Here is a 19,164-nt window from a genome sequence, read left to right on the forward strand (position 1 = left end):
CCTAACAACAACAACAACAATGAAAACGTGACTGGAATACAGACTCAGGATAGTTGAATCAAAGTCGTTCTGTGGACTCCTTTCGTCCTCTCAAGAGGAGGAGGCTTGAGAATTCTCGCCCGCCAAGGCAGACCAAATAGCTTTCTTATGGTCAGAAGTGCAGACCATCTCCAGCAGACAGCAATATTGTCACAGCGAAGTCTGATTTGTTTGACTTGTTGATATACAAAAATAAATAAAAATTGCTTCCAAATGGATTTCCTACAAATAGATTTTATGCTAATTTTCAGAAATTGCTTATTATCTCTGCATTATCAGACTGGAGTTATAGCCCAGCTCAGTAATAGATCACTCTGATTTTAGAATGGTCTGTAGGGAGTAGGGGTGGCAGGAAGCAACAGCGTATGTGTGCTTTGTGTGTGAGTGTGTGTGCATGTGTGTGTCCATTTGTAGCTGTGTGAGTGTGAGAATATATATGTGTGTGTTTGTCTGAAAATGAAACACAGAGCAACTCATTGTTTCTTTGGTGGGGGGAATCCTGGTGTAGTGCTATAGTGCTAGACTGCTAACCACAAAGTTGGCAGTTCAAACCCACCAGCCGTTGCTTGGAAACCTTATGCAGGGACGCTATGAGTCAGAACCGACTCCACAGTACCTAGCAAGAACAACTTCTGATTTTGAATAGCGTGCTTGCTAATGATATAGTTTTCAAAAATTATGACGATTTCCCTGTACCTTGTTCAAGTCAGTACAGCATGCAGTTAGTCAGTCATACAAACCAGACATTCTAACTTCTCATAAAACACTCCAATACCTGCTAATAAACACACCTGGGCATGGCCATCTGGAGTTTATGCTTACCTCAAGTTAGTGTAAAAATTCCTCCTGTGAAAATATGTGTAACATCTCACTAACTTTCATCTTAGAACCAATTATGTTTCTGTTAAAATCATTCAGCTAAGAGGAAAATGTTTTCCTGGTGTGGCACTGTAGGATCAGTACTGGACTGCTAACCACTAGGTCAGTGGTTCAAACCCACTAGCCGTTCCTTGGAAACCCTATACAGGGTCTCTATGATTCAGAACCAACTCAACAGCACTTAACAACAAGAAGAGGAAAATACTCACTTTACGTTTAAATTCATATAGGAGTTAAATGTTTGACTTTTAAGTGAAGAACTCTAGCATGAGCCCAATAGCAGCATTTCATGATTGAAACTCTTCATTCAGACCAGGAACAAACAATTACAATATTTACATCATCGGATGCCATCAGGTAATGGACCCGCACCTCTAAGAGAGTCAGCCATACTGCACCAGGTGGCGTTCTGATAGGAAATGAAGATAGTGTGAATTGTCATTGCTTTCATGCCTCAAATTCCAAGGACGCATAAAACAATTTAAGACGTGTTTGCTGTGCTGGGAACACAAAGCAGAACTAGTTGGAGTGTGTACCTCAGAGAAGCTTAATGCCCACAGAGGAAATCAAGCCATCCCAGTGATCATTTCAATGTAAGATGAGGTGGGGGGAGGGGGGGAGGTGATGTAATGGAAGTGTGAAGGGGAGGCATGGGAGAGCAGACAAGGACTGCTGACTCAGGGAATGGGTGGGGTGGGTGAGGCTCATCTGGGTTTGGAAGATCAATCTGAATTTATGAAACCAGATGAAACGGAAACACCAGTTCATTCACGTATGAGGGAAGGCCCAAGAGATGCCCACACTGAACTCTGGCAGGTCTAGACGCTGCTGTGCAGAGGGGAGGGGCTGCATCTCAGCGTGCCTTGGAGTTGCTCTTCCAGACACAGGAGTTTACTCCAGAAAGAGGTCTCTAGCTTCGGTGTGGAAGAGAGGCTTCAGGGGAAATCCAGCTTCCGGATGGAGGCTTCAAGGGAATCCAGCTTCCGGATGGAGACAGCGCTCATCTTTCTCCCAAAGAGCAGCTGGTGGGTTTGAACTGCCCACCTTGTGAGTAGCAATCTAGTATGTATCCTACAACGCCACCAGGGTCCCTTTGACACACTTGTTCTTGTTGTTAGGTGCTGTTGAGTCAGTTCTTACTCAGGCAAAACAGAACAAAGCCCAGCCCAGGCCTGTGCCTTCCTCACAATTATTGTTATGAATGAGCCCATTGTGTCAGTCCATCTGATTCAGGGTCTTCCTCATATTGGCTGATTGTCCACTTTACCAAGCATGATGTCTTACTCCATGGACTGGTCCCTCCTAATAACATGTCCGAAGTGTGAGAGACGAAGTCTCACCATCCTCACTTCTCAGGAACATTATGACTCTACTTGGTCCAACAAAGATATATTTGTTCTTTCGTCAGCCCATGGCATTTGCAATATTCCTCATCAAATCATAATTCATATACATCGGTTCTTCTCCAGTCTTCCTTATTCATTAACCAACTTTCACATGTATATGTTGTTGTTAGGTGCTATGGAATCGATACTGTGACCCTGTGTACAACAGAACGAAACACTGTCCGCTCCTGGGCCAACCTCACAATTGTTGCCACACTTGAGCCCATTGATGCTGCCACTTTGCTAATCCATCTCGCTGGGGGTCTTCCTCTTTTTCTCTGACCCTCCACCCTACCAAACATGATACCCGTCTCCAGTGACTGGGCCCTCCTGACAATATGTCCATAGTATGAGAGACGAAGTTTGGCCATCCTGACTTCCAAGGAGCACTCTGGCTGCACTTCTCCCAACACAGATCTGTTGGTTCTTTTGGCAGCCCATGGTACTTTCAATATTCTCCTCCAACACCATAACTCAAAAGCATCAATTCTACAGTCTTCCTTTTATTCACTGTCCAGCTTTTGCATGCATATGAGGTTGTTGAGGCAATTGCAAATACCATGGCTTGGGTCAGGCTCACCATAGTCCTCAAACTGACATCTTTGCTTATTAATACTTTAAAGGGGGCTTTTGAAGCAGATTTGCATAATGCGGTATGTTTTTGATTTCTTGATTTCTGCTTCCATTAACATTAATTATGGATACAAGTAAAATAAAGTTGTCTACAACTTCAATCTTTTCTCCATTTATCATGATAATATTTATTGGTACAGTTGTGAGGATTTTTTGTTTTATTCTCACACTTGAGAAAGCCAGAAGTCCCAATTTAGGACCCCAGGTCTAGGAGACAGTGTTCTGTCTCTGTTCGCTCTAGAGATGGTCCTAGTCTCCTTTCAACATAGTGGTCTCTACATGTCTTTCTTGTTGTTGCTAGGTGTCACCAAGTCGACACCTACTCATAGCAACCATATGCACAACAGAACAAAACACTGCAAGTGTCTACTCCAGCCCATGGAGACCCCACATGAACTCCATAAGGTTTTCTGAAAGTAGATTCCCAACATACCCCTGCTGTTGTTGGTAGGTGCCATGGAGTCAGTACCGTCCCATAGCAGCCCTGTCCACAACAGGGTCTCCAGCCATTCCATCTCTCCACATCATCATCTCTGACTCCATCTCTGGCATCGCTCTTTCTCTGGGTAGGATCCCGCACTCTGCTCTTCTCCCTTGATGGTCCCAGGGACCTCCACTCCTAGCCTGCAAAGTCAACCACTCCCCTCCTTTTGCTACAAAATGTCTACCTTTACATTTCCAACCCTCACAGTCAGTCCTGATAGCAATTATTCACTATTGTACCACAAGAGACCTATCCCTATCTCCTTTCATCAGCCCAGCCCAGACAGATTGGATACTACTCATTGGAGATTCTACCTTCTTCAGCACCCTCTGGATCTAGGCTCCCTCTTGAAAGGTTGTAAACCAGCCACTTCTTGCCTTTGTAGCCCTTCCCCCCCCCCATTTTGAGTAGGAAATGTCTAAGTTGCCCATCCCTGTATACCCTGTGTATGGAGGGGGGTGGGAATGATCTTCGCTGTAAAAATTTGTTAGCTCTCTTGAGCTACTGCATCCATAGATGTAGGTCAAGTTCATCAAATTTTATCAGATTACTCCTTTTTTCCTCTCCTTTCTTCTTTTGTTGAATTCTGATCATCCAGCCATTGAAACCAGGTCATATGCCAATCTATCTAGCTAAGTATGTTCCTCTATTTCTCTGACCCTCCACTTTACCAAATATGATCACCTTCTCTAGTGGTTGGACCCTCCTAAAAACATGGCTGAAGTATGAGAGACGAAGTTTGGCCATCCTGGTTTCCAAGGGGCATTCGAGCTGTACATCTCCCAACACAGATCTGTTTGTTCTTTTGACAGCTCATGGCACTTTCAATATTCTCCTCCAACACCATAACTCAAATGCACCAATTCTTCTACAGTCTTCCTTATTCACTGTCCAGCTTTCACATAAATATGAGGTTACTGAAAATACCATGACTTGGGTCAGGCACACTTTAGTCCTCAAGCTGATGTCTTTTCTCTTGAACATTTTAAAGAGGTTGTATGCAGCAGATTTATCTAATACAATACATTGTTTGATTTCTTTACTGCTGCTTCCATGAGTGTTGATGGTTGATCCAAGGAAAATGCAGTCTTTGACAACTTCAATTTTTTCTCCATGGATAAGAATGTTGTTTATGGGTCCAGTGGTGAGGATTTTTGTTTTCTTTACATTGAGATGAAACCCATACTGAAAGCTGTGCTCTGTGATCTTCATCAGTAAGTATTTTAAGTCCTCTTCACTTTCAGCAAGCTCTTCGCCCTTGGTGGTAGTCCTGACCCTCTGTCTTTGCTGTTGTAAGACAAATGTGGTACTGTCACACACCAGGGAAAGTCTCCTTTCATCACATCAGGACTGGAACCTGAGCAAAGGTGTTGCATCCCACCGAATCCCCTTACATCTGATGAGCTTGTCACAAGTGATTGCATCATTGGGTGGAGATGATCACATCATGAGGTAACAGCAGGGCACTGAGAATCGTGGCCCAATCAAGCTGACACATATTTTGGGGAAGACACAAGTCAGTCAATGACAGCTGTTAATCAAAAGGCTGGCGGTTCACTCAAGTATACCAAGAGGTTCATTGGAAGAAAGGTCTGTTGATCCCGTTGAAAAAGTAAAGTTTTTGAAAACCCTTTGTGTACAGTTCCACTCTGCCACACACGGAGGTGTCACAAAATAGAATCAAGCCAAAGAAAAGTGGGTTTTCCTGACTAGGGAAGAAACGAGGCGCTAAAGGTGGGTCTCATAACTCTGGAGAATGCAAGCAGCTACAGGAGGTGGGAATGGGGCTGACAGACCCAGGTGTTGAGTAAATTGAGTTAGATGCATCTGTGAAGTGTCCAGGTGGACCGATCTTTCAGGTAATTGGGTGTTGGAGCCCACGATTTCTGGGGAAAGGAAATCAGACTCCTCGACATCGTCGGTAGCGCTCTGCCGTGAGATATCAAGCACAGGAACATTTCCAGGACATTTATTGCACAAAATCTGAGCTTCTGACAGTGACGGAGGACTCTGGGGGCTTTGATTCATTTTCATTCTCCCAAACGAAAGAGATTTTTCAGAGTTCATCTCCAGATCATTGTTTAGTGATCCAGGGAAAGTTCATTTGCTGCTCTTCATCTAAGTGAGCTGTGATTGGCACTTTGGAATCCTTGTAAACTCTCTCTGTAAGTTTAAGGTAGAGACGTGAGAAGCGATTGCCGCAGCTAGACAGCCGATATCAATCAGACACACAACATGCCAATGGACTGAGGTAGACTGCGCTTCCCTGCAGTCCATAAATGCCCCACAACTGAGTCAACTTTAAAGAGAACAGCAAACGCTCCCCACCACCACAGTTGCAAAAATGTGGCCTGCCATGCATGACCGTTTCTTTTCTCCAGCAGTTGGGACTATTGTATTTGTAGTTGTGATACCAGGGGTATTGGAGCGATTGTTGTAGTCTCTTCAGATCTTCTAATTTTTAATGGAAACGTATAGCAATGTTATTAATTATGCTTTTACACAATTTACTGAGATATAAGTAACGGCCTTTCATCTTCACGTGCTGTTGGGTTACTTCTGTGTCACGATGACCCCATGTGTGGAGAACAGTACTGCACCATAGTGTTTCCACAGCTAGGCCCTTTTTCAGAAACACATTGCCAGAACTTTCTTTCACAGCAGTGCTGGGTGGCTTGAAACTGCTGCTCTTTGGGGTCAAATGATTAAATGTTTGCTCCTCCCAGTATTTCTATGAGTGATACCATTCTTCAACAAGTATTGATAGAGTGTGATTTTCCAGGCCCTGGTGGCACCGTGGCTTCCATGTTGGCCTATGAACTGCAAAGTTGGTGGTTCAAACCAGCCAGTCACTCTGCGGAGAGCAATCAGACTGGTTATCCCCATAAAGGTTTACAGTCTTGGTTTAGATGGGCTGCAAGTGACCGGATGATGATGGGCTGCTTTGATGGGGCACTGTGGGCTAATGCTCTGAACTGCAAAGTCACTTTGAATGAGAAGGTTGGCGGTTCAAGTTCACCAGCTGCTCCTCAGAAACCCTATACAGGGTTGCTGTGAGTCAGAACTGACACAATGGCACTTTACAACAACATTGTTAGATTGCTGTAAAATTGCTAACCACAAGGTTGGCAGTTCAAACCCACCAATTGCTCCACTCCTCAGAAACCCTATACAGGGTTGCTGTGAGTCAGAACTGACACGATGGCACTTTACAACAACATTGTTAGATTGCTGTAAAATTGCTAACCACAAGGTTGGCAGGTCAAACCCACCAATTGCTCCACTCCTCAGAAACCCTATACAGGGTAGCTATGAGTCAGAACCAACTCGATGGCACTTAATAGCTACAATTCTAGGAGAGGAGCAATGGACTGCTAATCGCAAGGTCAGCATTTCAAACCCACCAGCCACTCTCAGAAACTCCATACAGGGTCACTAGGAGTCGGAACCAACACAATGGCACACAGCAACAGCAATTCTAGACACTAGGCTTCAGGGAGGAACAAAGCTATCTGCAATGCGTTCGTTCTAGTGTAAACATGCAACCATATCAGGTGTACACACAGATGATTAGATCGCGATGCAGGTGGTTATGATATTTTATAAACAGTGGTCGACTAATCTAAAATGCTGAAACATGGCCTTTAAGTCATGTTTAAGTATATAGATTTGCATTTATGTAAAATGTGCAAAACTAAACAAATTCATCTTGTAGCATTTTTAAGCTTTAGTCTTAGAAATGATGGATATTTCTTTGCATACTTTGTTGTGTGTCATTGAGTCGGTTCTGATCACTAGCAGCCCTGAACAGGGTTTATGTGAGAGGCTGGTGGGTTTGAACTGCTGACTGTTGTTCTCGCAAAGTGCTGTAAAGTCAGTCCCAACTCACAGCAACCTAGTATAGGGTTTCTGAGGAGCGACTGGTGAGTTTGAACTGCTGACCTCCTGGTTCAAAGCGAACTGCTGGATTGTGTAGTGCTAAATACCCCCACTAAATTGTTAATACATACCTTGATCAATATTTTTAATTGAGTAATTCCACTTTAAAAACTTCCTGTAAGAAAATAAGTGTGAAGTGCTCAATAATTTGGCCACAAGAAGGTTGGTCAGAGTATCTTCGGATTTGTGAGCAAGAGAATGAAGTATTTGTGTGACCTTCTCACTCAACCTTCCCAGCTGCCTCCTGACCACTCCCACTGGATCTCCCAACATCTGGGTGATGTGGTCCTGGCCCCTCAGAGAGGGTCTTCCCCCGTTTACTCTCTAGCTCCTCACTCAACACACCTCGGTGGCAACAACTCTTAGCAATGGCCAAAACACACACCGTCCATGTCCACCTCCTCTTGAAAGACGTATTCACAGACCTGTCCACAGGTGGGGACTCACTGCAGTGAGCACAGGAATGGGAAGCATGGTTTGGAACCACTGCTTTGGTGTTTGGAGGTCAGTTGTTGTTGTGAAGTGCTGTAGAGTCAGTTCCGATCCATAGTGACCCTGTATACGGTTACCGAGGAGCAGCTGGTGAGCTTGAACTACTGACCTCGATGAAGGTCAATAAAGTATGTTAATTAGGTAAAATATACAACTATCCTACATTGTAAAGGTATTATAGTCCCCAAACTCAAGCTTTTATCTCTGCCCATGTGAAATGCCATTTTCCTCTGTCCCTGTCATGTGACTACCTGGATTATCCCATACATTAGGAGGATGGATGGGCAGGTGGGTATACCAGTTAGAAGACTGTGCATCAACCACTAAATCTGGTTGTCTTTTGTGAGTGCAGTTTGCTTTCAACATTTTAGATTTCTGTTTAATTTCTTCCTGACATTAAGCAGATCTTACCTTTGTAGTAAAAACTACAACAAAGAGATCTTCTGAACGTATTAAAATACTGACTTGGTGAGAAACTTCTCCAAAATATCTTTTTCCAGAACTGAGAAAATACAGCCTAAGTAACAAGGAAGAAACACATTTAGAGAACCTCTTTGCCATGATGATTTGATGAATTTGCCACATTACCAGCTTGCTGAGTTATTGTTAGAAACAGAGTGCTGGAAACTCTATGATTTTGCATTCACTTTTGACTCGTCATTATTGTTGCTCAGATTGCTTAAACAGTTCAACCATACATATTTAATCACAGCATAGAAAACGTAATTCTAGGGAGGGATAAGCAATCAGGGTAATAGAAAAAAAAAAATAGAAAGTGGCTGGGCCCAAAGCAAGTACAACATATTATTAGATGTCAAATGAAATTTTAATGTATTTTTTTTTTTTTTGTCGGAAATAGAAGTAAACTCTGATGAATGTTGTTTGCATAGTTTCACAATATCTTAAACTATTTTAAAGTGCCTGGTACGTGGTGATGTGAAAATTACACATTGTAGACTGTGTCCAGGAATCTTATCATCTGGACCTACCAATATTTGGGGGACCACTTAACACATTCATTAAACAACAGCATGGTCTATACTGAGGAAGCTTTGGTAGCAGTTTCTCATTGGGCACTGGACACTTATTATTTGTTGGAAGAGACTTACACCAGGAGTCCCAACTATTCCTGTTTGTGTTAGTCCTGAGGATTTCCAGAATCCAGAAGCCATGTGCACCCTTTATCCATTGCCCAGAAAGCAAGGCAGAATGGTATCAACAATTGTATAACTTACTACTCCTAGCCCTGGAGATGGGGGTAAAACAAAATTAAAAACATTTTATTGTGAATTGACTGGAGATTGACAGAGCACACCAGTTTCCTATTGAACAACATGTACACATTGTGTTTCAGCTCACTGACTGCAATCGCCTCCAAGTAGCTTCACTCATCCCACCTCCTCCCTCTTTCCTATTGAATTCCTACTGAATGTTGTCCTCAGGTCACTGCTGTCCTTTTGATCTCAGATGCTTGATTATTCTGAGGTGTGTGTACCTCCCTGGTACTATCATTCCCCTGTCTATTGTTGGGCTAAAAATTGTACCACGGGAGTGAGTTCACACCTAGATGTGAAGGGTAACTAGGGGTCCTTGTGTTAGAATTCCTCCAGTCTCTAGATGGTCAGTAGGCTTGGCCTTTGTTTTAATGATGGTGAGTTTTGCCCCCATTTTCCTCCAGCTCTACCTAGGGCCTTGTAATGTGATTATTTTCAGAGCTGTTGGTTGTGGTAGCGAGGTACCATCTAGATCGTCTGGTCTCAGGGGTTCCAAGGCTACTTTTTCCATTGCCCACTTGTTCGCTTGAGCTACTTGTTTCCACATGACTTCAATCAATTTTCTTCACAATGTAGATACTGATTTAGGAGAAAATATAGGAAGACTGAGCTAATTCCCTCATCTAGGCTAAGCTCAAGGAGCATTTCCTTCTTGAGAGGAGAGTAGGAATTTTTTTTGAAGTTTTTATTGTGAATTGAGTGATAGTTTATATGGGAGAACATCAGTTTTGCACTCAACTTATCGTGTTTTCTTTCATTGCAATGATTACAATCCCTTCCATGCATCATCATTCAAAAGTTTTTGCTTCTATTCCCTCTGTTTTTGTTTTGTTGTATTTTTTGGGGGGGGATGTACACAAAAACACTCAGAAATATATAACCATTTAAACAACCCAAGGGCACATTCTACATGACTGCCTCCTGGCCACCAGCACACAGCCTTTCTCTTTCCATGGGTCTAGAGTCCTCAGCTGCTCTCTCTCTCCATGTCAGATAACTACTCTACCCTTTATGTTACAAAACGTCTACCTTTACAGCTGTGGCAATCACACTTAGTCATGATAACTATTACTCACTATTGATAAATAAGAATCATATCCCCACCTCTTTCACCAGACCCATCTAGAAGATAAAATCTATTCATTGGGGATTCTACCATCACCAAACACTTTAAACTAAACTCCCTCTTGAAAACATGTAAGCCAGTCACTTTGTGCCTTTATAACACCCACCCCCACCCACCCCCATTTTAGGCAGCCAATGTCTAAGTTGCCCCTCCCTATCAACTGAGGGGAGTGGCTTGATCCTTGATGTGATGACTCCTCCCTTGTGATTGGTATTTTGAGCTACTACATCCATAAGTGTAGGTCAAGTTCATCAAATTGTAGCAATTTACACTTGCTTCCTGTATCAAATTTCTTTATCTTCCTCTAGTTGAGCTCTGATCATCAAGCCACAAAGCTAGGTCAAATGGGCACTATTTGCAAGTTTGGGTGCTCTTGTGTGTCTCCCCCCGCACTTCATATCAGCTGTATACTTCACTCTCAGCTCTAGACTGTCCATGGGCTCAGGAGTTACCAAGTTTCCCCAAACTTCAAGCCAACCAGCCCTTCCTCTTCTCTCTTTCATCTCAAGGTCAACAGGAGTCTATGGAATATGGTCCAACTCAGCCCATATCTTCATTACTGACTTTCCTTCAGTTCCACTCAAATGTAGACCAACCTGGTCACCAGTGAGCTTACATGCCTACTCATGAGTTCTTGAATTTCAGCCTTGGGGGCATAGTGGAGGTACTTGTCCTGAAGGGACTTGATTGTTTGCCTTGATGGTTCCCTGGTGAGCAGCTTGCTTGTTCTTGTAGTCGTCAGACTGCCATTTTGGTTTTTCTTTTTCCCTGCTGATGTTTCTTTCAGGAAGTATCTTCTGTTCCTCTAGCTTCTCCGGGTTGGTTTGCATGTCCTTTCTATTGGGAATGTCCCACCTCAGAAGGCTCTGGATGGGGCTCGGGATTCCACCTGAGGTCCTAAACACTACAAAGGCTCCACAAGAAGCTTATTTCACTGGGCAAGTTCTAGAACCCCTTTTAGACATTCCAATCACTTATAGGTTGAAGACAAGCTTACAAGTTTGCTGTAATCATGTTTCCTGATAGTAAGTGGGCAATAATTTATGACAATGAGTATATATCGAAGATCTATCTATCTATCTATCTATATAGATCTATCTATCTATCTATCTATCTATCTATCTATCTATATCTATATCTATATCTATATCTATATTGTTGTTGTTGCTAAGTGCCGTCAAGTCGGTTCCGACCCATAGCAACCCTGTACAGGGTTTCCGAGGCTGTAAATCTTTACGGGAGCAGAACGCCTCATCTTTCTCCCGCGGAGCAGCTGGTAGTTTCAAACCGCTGGCCTTAAGGTTCGCAGCCCGATTCGTAACCACTACACTACCAGAGCTCCACTGACCACATTATATATGTATATATATATATGTATATGTATATGTATATATAAAATGTGGTCGGTGTCCAGCTGCTCCTGATATGGAAATGATTGCAAAATCTCTCCCTCTGGATTCCAGAACTTACTCCATTTCTTGGACTTCCATCCATTCTCTTTTCAAGACTGAAAGTAATTTCTCCCTGCTGCTGGATTATAAATTCAACCTGGGATCTGAAATTCCAAGTCCATTTTTTCTCTCCATTCGTGCTCCTCACAGTTGATAAAGATGCTAAAGTTAGAATTCAGCTGTGACAGCACAGATGATTAAACTGAAGTCTAATTGGCTTTGCAGTGTTGGCAGAAGCCACCATTTAATGGCTGCATTTCCCCCATAGAAAAATAAACCTCTACGACTCCAATCAAAGAGCACAGAATTTTGTTGATTAAGGAAGCCTTTTTTTATGGGCAGTAAAGAACCAACGATTAAGAATTAAAACTGAAAGCTCAAAGCCATATATTTTTCTGCATGTACTTTAAAAAGTATAATGTTCTCCAAAGCATCATTTAAAGCATTCGATAAGGGTCTAAGGGTCTAGGATGCATAGCTTTAAAGCCTGTGAAAGCCAGCCCTGAATAGAAAAGTTGTGTCTACAACAACTCAACTTGATGGAGTTTGACTGTAAGGGCAAAATTTGTAATGGCCAAGAGTGGACAGTGTCACTCAGCAAGTCCACTACAGTTACAAAATGTGGGTTATCTTGTGGAGAGATCCAGGACCAAAGGCACCCAAGTGTTTCCTGGGCAACTGCAGTAGACAGGTGAAGAGAACAATTGCTTGTACTTTTGTCTCCACAACCTCCGGTGGGTGGGCTTGCCGCCAGTTTTGCCCAGCACAAGGACCAGAGCCATTCGTGTTGTAGTGTGAAGGATGAGGTTCTCTATGATTTAACAACAAATAGAAAAAACGAAGGGAAATTTAAAAAATTTTAAAGAGCCAAAAATAGTAATGAAGCTTCTATGTAGTCTCAAAATATGATCTAAATGGTTTTTGATTTGTCTTTTAACCATTCCTCAAATTGAGAATCCATTGGTCAGTGCTACTGGTCGCTGCCAAGGTGACTCAGATTCACGATGACTTGGTGGACAACAGAACTAAACACCGCCTCGTCCTGAAGAACCCTCGCAGTCACCAGCATGGGCCCCCAGCGCTGTGGTTACTGTGCCACGCCATTTCTTTGAGGATGCCCCCCTAGCCCTTTGTGATCGTCTACTTCAAAAACCGTGACCGAACCCACCTGAGGAGGTGTCCAAAGCAAGCAAGTCAGACAGTGTTCTCTTGGATCCACAGGGTCTTCATTGGCGTCTTTTCTTTTTAAAAACTTGTATTGTGAATTGAGAGAAAGTTTACAGAGCAGAAGATCAGTTTTATGTTCAACAAATCATGTACTTGGTTGCGTTTCAATCCTTGCAGGCCCCTCAGTGTAACTTCATGTAGCCTTCTGATTTTCATTTCCATTCTTCCTTCTTTTCCACCCCTTCGGAATTCTGTCCTTAGGTAAATGCTGCCCTTTGATAGTAAATGGTTGATTGTTCTATGAGGGATCATACTGCTGATATGTTATCAGGAAGGACCAGTCCCTGGAGAAGGGCATCATGCTTGCTAAAGTGGAGGGTCCGAGACAAAGAGAAAACCCTCTCAGTGAGATGAATTGGCACAGTGGCAGCAGCAGTGGGTTCAAGCATAACAATGGTTGTGCAGCTGGTGCCGGACCCGGCAAGGTTGCATTCTGTTGTGCGTAAGGTGGCTATGAGTTGGAACTAGCTCAATGGCACCTAACAATAACAACGGCTACTTGGTTGAAAACTGAGCCGTGAGTGTGAGTTCACTTCCAACCCTGAAGCATGACCAAGGGCTGTAGTCTTCGGGTTTCACCAGTCTATTTTACCAAGATGCCTGGCCTAGTCTTGTTTTTGTTGGTTTTTGAAGATTTAGACTTTATTCCACATTTTTTCCTGCTCTATCAGGACATTTTAATGTGTCCCCTTTCAGAGCAGTTATTAGTGGTAGGTGGCACCATCTAGTTCTTGTCTCAAGGTCTTGCAGACTGGTGTTCTCATGGTCTGTTAGTGCCTTGGACTAATTGTTTCCAAACATCTTCAGGTTTCCTTATTCTCCTCCCCACAAGGAGAGTGTACTGGAGATGACGGCTAAGGAGCTTTGAAGGCCCCACTTGCTACTCACAGAAAGAGGTGTTTGTAGAACATGGGGTTTGTGGACTTAGTTATGCTAAGTGACCATGGTGCCCCCCAAGACTATGGTCCTGAGCCCCACGCCCAGCACCTCATTCGCTCAGGGTGTTTGCTTATGTCGGAGAAGTTTTCATAACTTTGCCCGTTGTGTGCCGCACCACATTCATGAATATGTTTGCTTAACACCCATCTACAGATATCCTCTGTCAAACCTTTATTTATTTCTGGGTTTACTCCCACTTTCCCTCCCACACCCATTCAACCTGTGTATCTGTTCATGCATCTAACCATAGACCACAATTGTTAAAGGGTTGTGTATGTACACAATCTACTCCTTCATATATCATCCCTTGCCTTGATCATTGTCCTGCCAACCTGTCTTGTTATTTGTTGTTCATTGGCTAATCTTCATAAGCAGATCAGGCTCCCCGTCCCCTGGTATTTATCAGTAGTGCTTAATAAAGGTCATTTGATTTTCCATTTCTGGTATAAAGTAGTAGCAATTATAAAACGAGTCTCTAAATTCACCTGTTTCTGAGGATTTTGATAAATTGCTGATGCTTACAGAACATTTATATAATTTCGTGGCGCCAATGGAATCCTCTAAATTAGAACCGCTGTAGTCAGCATGGGATAGTTATCTGATCCTTTAGGTCCCTGGGTTTCTTAGTGGGTAGCTTTCCCTCCGGCCCTCAGCATTCAAGGACTGATAGCATGTTATTCTTTTCTTCCTTTAGGGGCTGATGTCATCAACTTCGATGGCCACGTAGTGCTGCCATACAGATTCCGTAACAAGAAGATGAAAACCCTGAAAGACGTCATTGCCCTGAAATTTAAGACATCTGAGAGCGAGGGGGTCATCTTGCACGGGGAAGGGCAGCAAGGAGATTACATCACCCTGGAACTGAAGAAAGCCAGGCTGGTTCTCAGCTTAAACCTGGGTACGTTCCCACTACCGGCCCCATGCCTGCCATGTACTGCTGTCCACATCAGGGACATGGCCAGCTTACTCAATCCTTTCTAATGAAAGCACAGAAAGAGTTCACTTTATGTTGGCGGCTCATTCTCAACCCCTAGCGGTTGTATATGCAGATGCCTGCTCATTCAAAAATGTCTGTAGAATAAGCACTGGGTTGCTAACCCCATGGCCAGCTGTTCATACCCTCTTGTCACTCCATGGGAACACAATGAGGTTGTCTGCTCCCATGAACTCTTATCTGCCCGTTAACCTTGAAAACTCTATACAGGGTTGCTATCTGACTCACTGGCAGTGGGGTCGGGCATTGACAGTGATTGGGATGGGTCACAATCACAATTGTGAGTAAGGGTGATGTTCATGATTAAGAACAGGTGCAGTGAGGGAAGCCTCTTGGGTGAGAAGATGGTCAAGCTGAGTTCTGAGTGATGACAAGATGGACCATGAAAAAGTTAAGAGGAGGGAAAATGTTTCAAAAAACGGAGTCATTAAAGACAAAGACCCATCATGTTCAAGGGACAAGGATGGAGGCTGGGATGGAAAGATCTAGTGAGCAGGTGGGTTAGGAGATGACATCTAAGAGTTGGTCTAAATCCAGAGGGTTCAGATATTATATTAAGAATGGCAAGTTCTTACCGTGGCTGGCCACCTGACCTGCAGTTAAACACTCACTGAAGCAGAAAAGTGCTTCTCTGTGCCCAGAGTGGGAGCAGGCGACGCCTACCTAGCTTAGGGCAGACAGGAGGTGGTTCTCACGGAAGATGAAGGTCTGACTCAGATTCTCTTGTGATGGACTGTGCATCACAGGCAAGAAAGAAAGGCAAAAACTCGGAGCGGCTCGTAGGGTTTGGACATTAGTGACACCCTCAGAAATGGAGGAGGGTTAGAGGTTTGCTCCAACCTGGTGCACTCAGCTGCCTGTCAGACATCTGGGTGGAGAAGCCATAGGAACACCAAGACTTGCGGAACATAATACGGTAAAGACTGTGGGAGAACTCACCGGAGAAGATGTGGAATATGTTAGAACCTTGGACTGCTCAGCCACGTTATCTATAAAATAGATGCACAAAAATCACAAGGGACCAGGTTTTGCTGCCTAATAATTGTAAATTTTAGAATAATAACACCACTGCCATTGGTGGAATTTGACTCCTACGACCCTATAGCTCTATCGGCAGAGTTGGACGGCTCCAGTGTTTCTGAGATTCTAAATCTTTAACCTAAGCAGACAGCCTCATCTGTTCCTGTGGAGCAGCCAGTGGGATTGAACCACCGACCTTGTGGTAAGCAGCCTGATGCTCAACCCACTGCATTACCAGGACTCCCTTTTTCTAAGAAGAAGTAAATGATGTTTAATTAATAAGCAGTCAGATTTTACAATGACAACATCAGCATATGGCATAAAGTACCCTTCAGACTGTTCTGTAAAGCAGGAAATATTATTAGGAAAACAATTTGACAATATGCACTCAGATATTTAAAGTCCCCCCTATAATTTGATCCACTCATTCCACGGAAATAATAAAAAATGCTTACAAAGATTTAAGACCATTTTTGAGATATTGATTACAATGTGAAAACTTTGGAAAATAAAGGAGCTGAACATTTGGAAGTATGTTGATTTGCACTTAAAATGAATCAGTTCTACAGGGAAATATTCACTACATAATTTTTAAAGCTGTGAAATAAAAAATATTATAGACAGTACAGTACCAATACTACGATACCCTATCTATCTATTGTTGTTGTTGTTGTTGTGATGTGCCATGGAGTCGGTTCTGATGCATAGTGACCCTGCATAGGGTTTCCGAGGCTGTAAATCTTTACAGGAGAAGAAAGCCTCATCTTTCTTCTGCGGAACAGCTGGTAGTTTCAAACTGCTGACTGTGAGCTTCGCAGCCTGATTCATAACCACTCTGCTATGCGTACGTAACCCTAAATAGAAACGTGTATAAAGCCTGTTTGTACGGAAGCCTGTAAGAGTTAGGACTTGATAGGATAGCCGTACCTTCCCAATTCTCTCCACTTCTCCTCCTTTGACAGGGTGTAGCCTGACCACTTTTGAGCTCGCTCTAGGAGCGGGAAATCTTTCAATTTCGTGTCCGACACAGGTTCCAGCCTTTTCAAATTTGACTGTATATGGAAAAAAGTGTGGCAAGAAGGAGACTGATCTATTTTTAGTGGTGGATGTATGATGTTTTCCATATGAATTCTTCATGCTGTTTTCTCCTTGTAACCATGGACATGCATTCTTTCATTACCTGGGGAAACAGCCCAAATCCACTGTGAAACAAGTATCGGTAGAAGGAAAGGAGGGACGGAGTGAGGAAACAAAATATCAAGAGTCTTGTTTTGTGTTTTAATAATTGCACACACACAGAGACAATGTGATAGCATTGTTTCCAAAGTCTGCTTTCTCAGGCCTCTGTCACTCTGTCAAATGAAGCCTGCAGAGGGACCTTCCAAAGCTCCTGACCTTCCTCAAGGCGCAACATGACTTTTCTGAAACAAGTCACTGGTCATATCACCTCCAAAGAAAGGGCATTCCTTCCCTTGTCCCTGAGAAATGTCACTTTCAGAGCTGTCATAACTAACTGCTGGGGCTTACAACAGCAAAGGAAGCCGGCTTCTCCTCACACATACACCACGCTCGCCCGTAAACCGGTACCTCAACTTCAGGGCTATATGGCTGCTCGTTCACCTTCTGGTCCAGATGTTAAAAGTGATGGGACCTAGGGTTCTCTAAGATTCAGTGGGCCCACCCCCCGCAGAAATAAGCTTGCAATTAAATGCTATCTGCATTTTATGTCATCACCAAAAGTGAAGGAGAAAATATGATGTAAGAAAAGCACACAAAGGCCTTTAGCACCTTTAATGTGCACTGACTTTGTGCACAGTTATTCCAGTCTTTCTTCTTAAACCAGGCTGTAATTTTATAAACGAGGAGCTCTGGTAGCATAGTGGTCACAAGTCGGGCTGCTGACTGCAAGGTCAGAAGTTCGAAACTATCAGCTGTTCTGTGGGAAAAAGGTGAGGCGTTCTGCTCCCGTAAAGATTTCCAGCCTCAGAACCGACTCCACCGCACACCATCACCACCCATTTTAGAGACTACGTTTTGTCTGCTCATATAAAGACAAAGCAGAAAGTGGCTTAAAGAATGCTAATAGTACACACTGACAAACCTGGTAGACAGTCTGGGTTCTGCCACCCTTCCATTCTGGTTTGTAGCTCTGTCGTTCTGCAAATCTCATTTCAAAACCAAATGCATATAATTAACTTCTTGTACAGTTTTCCCGGTCTTTCTAGATACATTGGAAGGGTTTTACTTTAATGGAAAGTCTACCTTGAATAAATATTTCATACCATTTAATAATTCATAGTGCTTAAGATAATGGCTTTTTAAGTCAAAGAAAAACCGGAAAACATGTCATACTAACAGTAGCAGCAGCAGCAACAATCGCCATTTGAAAGAGCTGTTTCAGGTGACATTTGATGAACGTTCACTGCGCACCAGGATACGCAGGGAGTCCTTGGTGGACTTGACCTCACTCCTCCCAGTAACCCTCTGCCCAGGTCACTGGCCTCGGGACGCTGGTCACTCCTTGTTTCTCTTCCCTTCTGACACAGGAAGCAACCAGCTGGGGCCCATCTACGGCCACACCTCTGTGACCGCCGGCAGCCTGCTAGATGACCATCACTGGCACTCTGTGGTCATTGAGCGCCAGGGCCGCAGCATCAACCTCACCCTAGACCGAGGCACACAGCACTTCCGGACCAACGGCGAGTTTGACTATCTGGACCTGGACTATGAGGTGAGGGGCAGGGCGGAGCCTGGGGGAGATGCTCCACTGTCCCTGAGTCCTGTTTTTTAGCCACATGTCCATCTGCACATTCCTTCAGGGTACTCCAACCAAAATTACACATGCAGCTTGAAACACAGATGGCGTTGCGTTAGTTTCTAGACATTTACCCAGGAGTAGTTGGAGTATTTATGAATATCGGTATCCAAGTAATCATTTCCCCACTATATATCATACTGTGACAAATGTCTTCTAATAGAACTCCAATCCCCATTACACATAATGTTGTGATGAAGAGTTTCTAAGGGAACTCTCATCTCACCGTACATAGCACGATGATGAACATCTTCTTACAGAACTTGTATCCCCACTACGTGCTTGTAATGCTGTGAAGGGCATCTTGGTATAGAACTCTCGTCCTCACTGTCCATAACGTTGTGATGGCCATCTTCTAACAAAACTCTCATCCTTTGTATGTGTATTTATATATAGCATTTTAAATGTCAGTGTCAAAGGAATATCTGAAGGAAGGAGTCATTGGTCATACCATCAAGACCATGGAA

At 43.5% G+C, this 19,164-nt stretch overlaps 1 protein-coding gene across 1 annotated transcript in view; it reads left to right on the forward strand.

Annotated features, from left to right (window-relative positions):
- The window catches only part of CNTNAP2 (contactin associated protein-like 2), a 1,478,157-nt gene that overhangs the window by 413,256 nt on the left and 1,045,737 nt on the right, over positions 1 to 19,164 (forward strand). The window contains exons 6-7 of the mRNA XM_006861289.1: positions 14,563 to 14,766; positions 18,429 to 18,613. Of these exons, the coding sequence (XP_006861351.1) occupies positions 14,563 to 14,766; positions 18,429 to 18,613 (389 nt within the window). The remainder of the gene's footprint in view (positions 1 to 14,562; positions 14,767 to 18,428; positions 18,614 to 19,164) is intronic.

This window comes from Chrysochloris asiatica, unplaced genomic scaffold (assembly GCF_000296735.1).
Source record: "Chrysochloris asiatica unplaced genomic scaffold, ChrAsi1.0 scaffold00041, whole genome shotgun sequence".
Classification (NCBI taxonomy): Eukaryota; Metazoa; Chordata; class Mammalia; order Afrosoricida; family Chrysochloridae; genus Chrysochloris; species Chrysochloris asiatica.